This window comes from Salmo salar, chromosome 09 (assembly GCF_965601325.2).
Source record: "Salmo salar chromosome 09, fSalSal1, whole genome shotgun sequence".
In the NCBI taxonomy this organism is placed as follows: domain Eukaryota; kingdom Metazoa; phylum Chordata; class Actinopteri; order Salmoniformes; family Salmonidae; genus Salmo; species Salmo salar.
Genome location: NC_138299.1, coordinates 21,686,656 through 21,698,790, shown reverse-complemented (window position 1 = coordinate 21,698,790; position 12,135 = coordinate 21,686,656). Strand labels below are relative to the sequence as shown.

Below are 12,135 nucleotides of genomic sequence, written 5' to 3'. Positions count from 1 at the left end.
AACGTCACATGCTAATGTAAAAAGCTGGTTTTTGATATAAATATGAACTTGATTGAACAAAACATGCATGTATTGTATAACATAATGTCCTAGGGTTGTCATCTGATGAAGATCATCAAAGGTGAGTGCTGCATTTAGCTGTCTTCTGGGTTTTGGTGACATTATATGCTAGCTTGAAAAATGGGTGTCTGATTATTTCTGGCTTGGTACTCTGCTGACATAATCTAATGTTTTGCTTTCGTTGTAAAGCCTTTTTGAAATCGGACAGTGTGGTTAGATTAACGAGAGTCTTGTCTTTAAATAGCTGTAAAATAGTCATATGTTTGAGAAATTGAAGTAATAGGATTTTTAAGGTTTTGAAAATCGCGCCACAGGCTTCAAGTGGCTGTTACGTAGGTGGGACGAATTCGTCCCGCCTAGCCCATAGAGGTTAACTCTCGCTGACAAACTACAATATGAATTAGCTAATAGCTATTACTATTTATAACTAATCACATCACGGGTGATCTCACCATTGATCGAATAATTGAGTAAAACACTTTCTAGAAATCGAAAGTAATACGACGATTAGTTTCAGCGTGTCGCCATGCTGCTTTTCCTCACAGAAACCAAAGATAAGAGAAGACGATGAGTTTGGTCTGTTTATAGTATGCATTTTGAAGGGGTGTGTCGTCTACCATCGTTCACATCCCACCATTCACTTCCTGAAGTTCTCAAAAAAGGAGTGAACCCTTGCTCACCTCATTTTGTTATAGCATCTTTGGTCAGACAGACGATTACGTGAAACCCAGAATGCATTGTATGTCAACAAACATGGCTCCACACACATAGCTGGAATTAGCTTAGCTCATCATAATCAGTACAACCATTACAATCTTTGCAAGAATCGGAATGCATGATTTACCACCGTTACTTGAAAACATGTGAATAAAACAGTAAATATATCAATTACCACACAAAACATTTTATGATAGTGATTTATTGATACAAATGGCGCGTGCCGGCAGTCAATCACATAACCTCTCACTCCCCCTCTGAGCCATTCAGTGTTGTTGTTTATGTATGTAGCTAGTGAGCTAAGCTGTAGCATTAGCAATGTCTTTCAAAAAGGAGACTGGATATAAAGGAAATTCTGGATATTTTTAAAAATTCTGACAATGAGTCTGAGTTTGAAAGACAGGAATCAGATTCTGACAGTGAGGAGCTGCCCCCCAGCCATTGAGAACCCTGGATCTGAGGACCCCTTGTCCACTGACAAAGTCCCAGTTCCCTTTGAAGATGCTGGTGGTGATGGAGGCAGACCGACAGCGGATGAAGTACAGGAGTTCTGTGGTAGATGGAAGGCTGACAGCCATTTCACCCCTCCTGGCCCTGCTGTTTGCTTTGGGTCCCAGTCTGGAGTGCAAAGCCCCTTACCATTTCCATCTGAGGCAGAGTGCTTCAAGTTGTTTCTGACAGAGGAGCTGGTGGGAGACATAGTAGAGACCAATCGCTATGCCTTAGAGCTACTGGAGAAGAGAGAGCCAGGAGTGTGAAATGTATACCTTCCTGGTGACAGTCCTCATGGGGATAGTAAAGAAGAACTCCCTAAGAGAATACTGGAGCACAGATCCTATGTTTGCAACTCCCTTCTTTGCCACCGTCTTTTCCCAAGACCACTTCCTAGTTCTGCTGCGATGACTGCATTTCATCAACAATGCTACTGCCATCCTAAGTTACCTGTTATACAAAAAAATAAATGTCAACCACTGGCAGTAAAGTTGCATGACAAACGAGACATCAATGTCCTCTCCACTGTCCATACAGCAACCATGTCGGCCACAGGGAAGGGAGGACCACCTGAGGGGGGAGAGAGAAATCAAACCTGACTGCGTGCTTGACTATAACCTCAAAATGGGGGCAGTGGATAAGGCGGACATGATAAACAGCTTTGTGGAATGCACTCAGAAGACGACCAAGTGGAACAAGAATATATTTTTACAGGGTAGCTTCAAATTACAACAAGCAAATACTTGTGTAATTCTTTTTTATTTTTTCCAATAAATTGACAGTTATGACGGAAGCCTGGATGTTTTTTTTTTCTAGGCGTGAAGATATTTCATCAAGTCCAGATGTTTCCAAACATTTGTCAGTTGTATGCTGCTTTTCAATCTATTAACAGCAAGCGTTACATTAAATAGGCACAGTATTTTTTACTAATGCATTTGGCAATATTCAAATCATGCACAAAACAGATTAACAAAAGCATTCACTGTGAAAGTTGACCCTTCAAATATAGGCTATGCGCAGCGCTTAGTTAAATTTATCGAATCGGTTATTGTTTTCTTGCTCAAAATGTGAGCAACACCTGTCAAACTCAGACATTTCTCTCTAAATACATTTCTCTCGACATACAATTTAAAATGAATCTCGATTCGCACGGAACTAGTATTACCAGAGGAATTTGCCCAAAAAACAGCAGGTTATTCTGGCTGGAATTGTTACTCTCCAGTCATGTACAAATTACTGACATGGCAGATTCTGACGGACAAAAATGACAGATGTGGTGTTTTGTGCTTGTGCACATAATTACTAGGGATGCACCAAAATGACATTTTGGGCCAATACTGATATCTGAAATTTTAGCTGCCTTTTAAGCATTCTAGTACAGTTAAATAGTTAACACACACATGGACGCAGCGGTCTAAGGCACTGCATCTCAGTGCTTTAGATGTCACTACAGTCCCTGGTTCGGATCCAGGCTGTATCACATCCGGCCGTGATTGGGAGTTCCATAGGGCGGCGCAAAATTGGCCCAGCATCGTCCGGGTTTGGCCCGGGGTAGGCCGTCATTGTCAATAAGAATTTGCTCTGACTTGCCTAGTTAAAGGTTACACACCACACCACACTGACCAAAAAGTTATTTTGTTGGCATTTACGTGTGTCCCCATTACCAGTAAAACATAATCAAAACCTATTTATTTCACTTACTTGCTGTGCTGTTGTTCATTTGTTCAGTCGTTTCATTCTCAACCAGGATTTCATCATACATGTCAAGCAGTGAAGTTTCAGCTCTGTCTGTCCGTGGCCTCTCTTCCTCGTGCGCACTGTCACTGTGTCCGTTTCCATCTTGTCCAGCTGTGTCTTTAACATTTCACGTAAACCCTGTTTCTTGTCTGCATCGAAGTAGCGGTCCTTGTACCTAGCATCGAGCGTGGTGGCGACACAGTAAAGCGGCTCAGAGAGAATGCCACCGAATCGCTTGTTCACAGCCTCGAGTACTTTTGTAAGTTTTAACCCCACGATCTGTCGGCAGTGTTGTTGAGCAGGCGTTTCAATGCCATGACAGAGGGTGTCACGTCTGCTGCAGACAGTTGATTAGCTTGTTCCTCCAGTCAGTTGTTTGAATGGCGCTAGGAGTGTTCATGTTTCAAACATGTTCTCAAATACCATTGAAATGGCAGCAGCGGTATGAGAACCAGCACATTCTTGACCATGCAATACGGCTTTCCTCAGTACGAAATCCTCGTCGATCCACTGTGCTGTCAGACTAAGCATGCTCATGGGGCTGACATCGCTGTTCCAAATCTCAGTCATGAAGCTAATAGCAGTGACGGCCATAGCAAGTAGCTCATGGATGTGAGTTTCAACAATACCGTGTAACTCCGCTAGGGCAACATCTGAAAAAATAGAGCCTACATAGTAGTGTGTACCGGTGCTCGACCAGTCGGCGAAAGCCAACATCATCCACGACAAAGAACGGTTGATTGTCAAGGGCAATGAATTCCATTATCTTGGTCTTAATGGATTTCGCCTTTGAGTTGTCTCGCTGAAATGTTCTTACTCTTTCAAATGACTGCTTGACTTGAACTTGTTTTTAATGGTTGGAAGTGTGCAATTAGTATTTTTCTGCTTTAGTTCTGTGTCGCTCTCAATTTTTTTGTGGCATCATTACGTCATATACCTGCGTTATATAGGTAGGCACATCAGCTTTGACATCGGTTTTGCACATCGGCGTTAAACTAGACATCGGGCCGATGTCATTTTTAGCAAATATCATCCGATTCCGATATGCTCACCGAAGTTTTTATATCGTGCATCCCTAATAATTACATTACCCGACCATCCCCAGTAAAACTAATCTAGTCCGAATAGGGTTTAAGGCATTGTTCTCAATCCAAAAATGCTGGTTCATTTTGCTAATATGCACATAGCAACATAGGGAAAGATGCCAATTCTATGGCACGCTGACATAACCAACCAGGTAGAAAGCGCATGTTAAAGTACTATTACATTTATTAGTGTTGCACCATTATATTTACATGCAGTGCCTTCGGAAAGTATTCAGACCCCTTCCCTTTTTCCACATTTTATGTTACAGCCTTATTCTAAAATTGATTTAAAAAAATTAAGACCCTATAATGAGTTTGCCAAAAGGCACCTAAAGGACTCTGACCATGAGAAACAAGATTCTCTGGTCTGATGATACCGATATTGAACTCTTTTGCCTGAAGGCCAAGCACTACGTCTGGAGGAAACCTGGCACCATCCCTACAGTGAAGCATGGTGGCCCAGCCAGAGCCCGGACTTGAACCAGGTCAAACATCTCTGAAAATACTGTGCAGCGATGCTCCCCATCCAACCTGATAGAGCTTGAGAGGATCTGCAGAGAAGAATGGTATCAACTCTCCAAATACAAATCAAATGTTATTTGTCACAGGCGCCGAATACAATTTCCTTACCGGGAAATGCTTACTTACAAGCCCTTAACCAACAAGGTAATTCAAGAAGTAGAGTTGATTAGAATATTTACTAAATAAACTCAATTAAAAATACATTTACATAACCATAATGAGTGTATATACAGGGGGTGACAGTACCAAGTCAATATGCGGGGGTACAGGATAGTTGAGGTAATTTGTAAAGTGACTATGCATAGATAATAAACAGCGAGTAGCAGCAGTGTAAAAACAAAGGGATGGGGGGGTGTGTGTCAATGTAGATAGTCTGGGTGGCCATTTGATTAGTTGTTCAGCAGTCTTGTGCTTTGGGGTAGAAGCTGTTAAAAGAGCCTTTCGGTCCTAGACTTGGCGCTCCAGTACCGCTTGCCGTGTGGTAGCAGAGAGAACAGTCTATGACTTGGGTGACTGGCGTCTGATACTTTTTTGGGCCTTCCTCTGACACTACCTAGTATATAGGTGCTGGATGTCAGGAAGCTTGGCCCCAGTGATGTACTGGGCTGTACGCATTACCCTTTGTAGCGCATTATGGTCAGATGCCGAGCAGCTGCCATACAGGCAGTGATGCAACTGATCAGGATGCTCTCTGGTGCAGCTGTATAACTTTTTGAGAATCTGGGGACCCATGCCAAGTCTTTTCAGTATTCTGAGGGGGAAAAGGTGTTCTCGTGCCCTTTTCACGACTGTCTTGGTGTATTTGGACCATGATAGTTTGTTGGTGATGTGGACACAAAGGAACTTGAAACTCTCGACCCGCTCCACTTCAGTCCCGTCGATGTTAATAGGGGCTTGTTCGGCCCTCCTTTTCCTATAGTCCACAATCAGCTCCTTTTGTCTTGCTCACATTGAGAGAGATGGTTGTCCTGGCACCACACTGCCAGGTCTCTGACCTCCCTATAAGCTGTCTCATCGTTGTCGGTGATCAGGCCTACCACTGTTGTGCTTGGCCACGCAGTCATGAGTGAACAGGGAGTAGAGGACGGGACTAAGCACACACCCCTGATGGGCCCCACTGAGGATCAGCGTGGCAGACGTGTTGCCTATCCTTACCACCTGGGGGCGGCCCGTTAGGAAGTCCAGGATTCAGTTGCAGAGGGAGGGGTTTAGGCCCAGGGTCCTTAGCTTAGCGATGAGCTTTGTGGGCACTATGGTGTTGAGCACTGGGCTTTAGTCAAGTAGATGTTCCTTTTGTCCAGGTAGGAAAGGGCAGTGTGGATTGCGATTGCGTCATCTGTGGATATGTTGGGGTGGTATGCAAATTGGAGTGGGTCTAGGGTTTCTGGCATGATGGTGTTGATGTGAGCCATGACCAGCCTTTCAAAGCACTTCATGGCTGCCGACGTGAGCTCAGGTTACCTTTGATTTCTTGGGTACAGGGACTATGGTGGACTGTTTGAAACATGTAGTTATTACAGACACGGTCAGGGAGAGGTTGAAAATGTCAATGAAGACACTTGCCAGTTGGTCCGCGCATGCTTTGAGTACACGTCCTGGTAATCCATCTGGCCCCACGGCTTTGTGAATGTTGACCTGTTTAACCTGTTATGGATAGGGGGCAGTATTTTCACGGCCGGATAAAAAACGTACCCGATTTAATCTGTTTATTACTCCGGCCCAGAAACTAGAATATGCATATAATTGTTTGATTTGGATAGAGAACAACCAAAAGTTTCTAAAACTGTTTGAATGGTGTCTGTGAGTATAACAGAACTCATATGGCAGGCCAAAACCTGAGAAGATTCCAAACAGGAAGTGCCCTCTCTGACCATTCCTTGGCCTTCTTTAGCCTCTTTATTGAAAACAGAGGATCTCTGCTGTAACGTGACACTTTCTAAGGCTCTCAGAAGGCGCCAGAACGTTGAATGATGACTCTGCAGTCCCTGGCTGAAAAACAGTCGCGCATTTGGATAGTGGTCGATCTGAGAACAATGAGACGCACGTGAAGAGTCCATTTTACATTTTCAGTCTTTGAACGAAAACGACGTCTCCCGGTCAGAATATTATCGCTATTTTACGAGAAAAATCGCATAAAAATTGATTTTAAACAGCGTTTGACATGCTTCGAAATACGGTAATGGAATATTTTGAATTTTTTTGTCACGATATGCGCTGGCGCGTCACCCTTCATTACCCTTCGGATAGTGTCTTGAACGCACGAACAAAACGCCGCTATTTGGATATAACTATGGATTATTTGGAACCAAACAACATTTGTTGTTGAAGTAGAAGTCCTGGGAGTGCATTCTGACGAAGAACAGCAATGGTAATCCCATTTTTCTTATAGCAAATCTGAGTTTGGTGAGTACCAAACTTGGTGGGTGTCAAAATAGCTAGCCTGTGATGGCCGGGCTATCTACTCAGAATATTGCAAAATGTGCTTTCACCGAAAAGCTATTTTAAAATCGGACACCGCGATTGCATAAAGGAGTTCTGTATCTATAATTCTTAAAATAATTATGTATTCTGTGAACGTTTATCGTGAGTAATTTAGTAAATTCACCGGAAGTGTTCGGTGGGTATGCTAGTTCTGAACGTGACATGCTAATGTAAAAGCTGGTTTTTGATATAAATATGAACTTGATTGAACAAAACATGCATGTATTGTATAACATAATGTCCTAGGAGTGTCATCTGATGAAGATCATCAAAGGTTAGTGCTGCATTTAGCTGTGGTTTTGGTTTTTGTGACATATGCTAGCTTGAAAAATGGGTGTCTGATTATTTCTGGCTGGGTACTCTCCTGACATAATCTAATGTTTTGCTTTCGCTGTAAAGCCTTTTTGAAATCGGACAGTGTGGTTAGATAAAGGAGAGTCTTGTCTTTAAAATGGTGTAAAATAGTCATATGTTTGAAAAATTGAAGTTTTCGGATTTTCGAGGAGTTTGTATTTCGCGCCACGCCCTATCATTGGATATTGGAGCGGTGTTCCGCTAGTGGAACATCTAGATGTAAGAGGTTAAAGGTCTTGCTCATATCAGCTACGGAGAGCGTGATCACACAGTCGTCCGGAACAGCTGGTGCTCTTATGCATGCTTCAGTGTTGCTTGCCTCAAAGCGAACATAAAAGGCCTTTAGCTCATCTTGTAGGCTCGCATCACTGGGCAGCTCGCGGCTGGGTTTCCCTTTTGTAGTCTGTAGTCGTTTTTAAGCCCTGCCACATCTGACGAGCATCAGAGCCGGTGTGGTAGGATTCAGTCCTGTTTTGACGCTTTGCCTGTCTGTAGTAGTTTTTAAGCCTTGCCACATCCGTCGAGCTTCAGAGCCGGTGTCGTAGGATTCAGTCCTGTTTTAATGCTTTGCCTGTCTGATGGTTCTTCTGAGGGAATAGCGGGATTTCTTATAAGGGCCTGGATTAGTGTCCCGCTCCTTGAAAGCGGCAGCTCTAGCCTTTAGCTCGGTGCGGATGTTGCCTTGTAATCCATGGCGTCTGGTTGGGGTATGTACGTACGATCACTGTGGGGACGACGTCATCAATGCACTTATTGATGAAGCCGGTGTATGAGGTGGTATACTCCTCAATGCCATTGGATGAATCCCGGAACATATTCCAGTCTGTGCTAGCAGAACTGTCCGGTAGCATGCGCGTCATCTGACCACTTCCATATTGAGCGAGTCACTGGTACTTGCTGCTTTAGTTTTTCCTTGTAAGCAGCAACCGGGAGGATAGAATTATGGTCAGATTTGCCAAATACTGGGTGAGAGAGAGCTTTGTATGCATCTGTGTGTGGAGTAAAGGTGGTCTAGAGTTTTTTTATATTTATATATTTATATATTTATATAAAAAAACTCTAGACCACCTTTACTCCACACACAGATGCATACAAAGCTCTCTCTCACCCAGTATTTGGCAAAATATATATATATTTATTATTTTTCTTCCCTCTGGTTGCACGTGACATGCTGGTAGAAATGAGGTAAAACAGATTTACGTTTCCCTGCATTAAAGTCCCCGGCCACTAGCAGCGCCGCCTCTGGATTAGCATTTTCTTGTTTGCTTATGGCCTTATACAGCTCGTTGAGTGTGGTCTTAGTGCCAGCATCTTTTTGTGGTGGTAAATAGACAGCTATGAATAATATAGATGAGAAGTCTCTTGGTAGATAGTTTGGTCTACAGCTTATCATGAGGTATTCTACCTTTGTCGAGCAATACCCCAAGTCTCGGTGAAACATAAGATATTACAGTATTTAACTTCTCTAGGGCCAGTGGGACAATTTCGTCCCACCTACGTAACATCCAGTGGAATCCCGTGGCGCGTTATTCAAATACCTTAGAAATGCTATTACTTCAATTTCTCAAACATATGACTATTTTACACCATTTTAAAGACAAGACTCTCGTTAATCTAACCACACTGTCCGATTTCAAAAAGGCTTTACAACGAAAGCAAAACATTAGATTATGTCAGCAGAATACCCAGCCAGAAATAATCAGACACCCATTTTTCAAGCTAGCATATAATGTCACATAAACCCAAACCACAGCTAAATGCAGCACTAACCTTTGATCTTCATCAGATGACAATCTTAGGACATTATGTTATACAATACATGCATGTTTTGTTCAATCAAGTTCATATTTATATCAAAAAACAGCTTTTTACATTAGCATGTGACGTTCAGAACTAGCATACCCCCCGCAAACTTCCGGTGAATTTACTAAATTACTCACGATAAACGTTCACAAAAAACATAACAATTATTTTAAGAATTATAGATACAGAACTCCTCTATGCACTCGCTATGTCCGATTTTAAAATAGCTTTTCGGTGAAAGCACATTTTGCAATATTCTAAGTAGATAGCCCGGCATCACAGGGCTAGCTATTTAGACACCCACCAAGTTTAGCCCTCACCAAAGTCAGATTTACTATAAGAAAAATGTTATTACCTTTGCTGTTCTTCGTCAGAATGCACTCCCAGGACTTCTACTTCAATAACAAATGTTGGTTTGGTTCAAAATAATCCATAGTTATATCCAAATAGCGGCGTTTTGTTCGTGCGTTCAAGACACTATCCGAAATGGTAAAGAAGGGTGACGCGCCCGACGCGTTTCGTGACCAAAAAATTCTAAATATTCCATTACCGTACTTCGAAGCATGTCAACCGCTGTTTAAAATCAATTTTTATGCCATTTTTCTCGTAAAAAAGCGCTAATATTCCGACCGGGAATCTGTGTTTTAGCTCAAAGAGAGATAAAATAAAAACATGAGGTCGCCCCGTGCACGCGCCTCAATCTGATGGTCCTCTGATAGACCACTTACCAAAGGCGCTAATATTTTTCAGCCAGGGGCTGGAATTACATCATTCAGCTTTTTCCCGGGTTCTGAGAGCCTATGGGAGCCGTAGGAAGTGTCACGTTACAGCAAAGATCCTAAGTTTTCAATAAACAGAGCCAAGAAGCCCAAGGAATGGTCAGAGAGGGCACTTCCTGTTTGGAATCTTCTCAGGTTTTTGCCTGCCATATGAGTTCTGTTATACTCACAGACACCATTCAAACAGTTTTAGAAACTTTAGGATGTTTTCTATCCAAAGCCAATAATTATATGCATATTCTAGTTTCTGGGCAGTAGTAATAACCAGATTAAATCGGGTACGTTTTTTATCCGGCCGTGTAAATACTGCCCCCTAGCCCTAACAGGTTAATGTCCCGTTGGTAGGATAGTCTTAATCGTAGATCATCCCGTTTGTTTTCCAAGGATTGCACGTTGGCCAGTAATGCGAAGGGAAGTGGTGGTTTACCTACTTGTGTGCCAAGCTTGTAGCATCATACCCAAGAAGACTCTAGGCCAGGGTTGGGCAAACTTTTTGGCTCGAGGGCCACATCGTGATTTTGAAATTCAGTGAAATTCAAATTTTTTGGGGGACAATTGTTTAAAATAAATTTGAGGGGGCCTCCTGAGTGGCACAGCGGTTTAAGACACTGCATCGCAGTGCTTGAGACGTCACTACAGACCCGGGTTCGATCCCAGGCTGTGTCACAGCTGGCCGTGACTGGGAGACCCATGAGGCGTTGTCTGGGTTAGGAGAGGGTTTGGCAGGCCAAGATTTCCTTGTCCCATCTCGCTCTAGCGACTCCTGTAGCGGGTCGGATGCATGCACGCTGACACGGTCGCCAGATGTACAGCATTTCCTCCGACACATTGGTGTGGCTGGCTTCTGGGTTAAGCGGACATTGTGTCAAGAAGCAGTGCGGCTTGGTTGGGTTGTGTTTCGACCTTTGCCTCTCCTGAGTCCGTACAAGAGTTGAAGTGATGGGACAAGACTTTAACTACCAATTCGATACCACGAAGTTGGAGATTTAAAAAGATAAATAATAATTTGACATTTATTTATGTTTCGCGGGCCGGATTCAAGTGCCCGCGAAACATAAATACTTTGCCCCCCCCCGATCTAGGCTTTAATCGCTGCCAAAGGTGCTTCAACAAAGTACTGAGTAAAGGGTCTGAATACTTATAAAATGTGATATTTCCGTTTTTTTTTTTTATACATTTACCAACATTTCTTAAAAGAAGATTTAGCTTTGTCATTATGGAGTATTGTGTATGTAGGTGAGGAAAACCAATACATTTAGAATAAGGCTTTAATGTAACAAAATGTGGAAAAGTCAAGGGGTCTGAATACTTTCCGAAAGCACAGTAATATAACCATATACAATTTGCGCCTTCCCTGTAGCTCAGTTGGTAGAGCATGGTGTTTGCAACGCATGGTGTTTGCAACGCCAGGGTTGTGGGTTCGATTCCCACGGGGGGCCAGCACATAAAAAAAAAAAAAGAATGTATGAAATGTATGCATTCACTACTGTAAGTCGCTCTGGATAAGAGCGTCTGCTAAATGACTAAAATGAAAATGACACCGCAAATCAGACAGGTGTCTGGTGCACCATGAAAACCCCCCCCCCAAAAAAATAATTGTGACTGCTCCACTAAAGAAATCTCGGTCGACCAACAGCCTATCAACCAAACAATCGACCAGTCGGCTAAATGGGGTCAGCCCTTATAAGGGCACACTGTCACAACGTGCTCAAATATGCAAATAGCAAGTATCATATGTTTATAGCCTTATCATATTTTATTACAGCCATCTATCCTGGACACATTTTATACTTCCTCAGTCAGGCAGTGTCTATGACCTCTAGACAACAGGGAGATCTCTCTATTCCTTTTTCTCCACAGAGGGTCTTGGAGGCTGACGCAGCTGAAGATGCTTACCATGACGATGAGGACTATGACGTGGACACCCCCAAAAAAAGACACAGAGGAAAAAGCAGGGTAGGTGATCCGCAGAGACATACTGTACTGTCGTGAACTACTGCTAATGCACATGACTGCCCTAGTTAATAATTCATTCATGGATTCAGTCCCTCACTGGTACTATATTTGCATTCATTATCCGGGCATCTGTGCTGTGAGGACTTCCT

At 42.9% G+C, this 12,135-nt stretch overlaps 1 protein-coding gene across 2 annotated transcripts in view; it reads left to right on the top strand.

Annotated features, from left to right (window-relative positions):
* LOC100195570 (D4, zinc and double PHD fingers, family 3) overlaps positions 1–12,135 on the top strand; it is a 48,980-nt gene that overhangs the window by 30,480 nt on the left and 6,365 nt on the right. For both annotated transcript variants that reach the window (XM_014210588.3, NM_001140599.2), the window contains 1 exon segment: positions 11,891–11,986. In XM_014210588.3, coding sequence (XP_014066063.1) covers positions 11,891–11,986 — 96 coding nt within the window.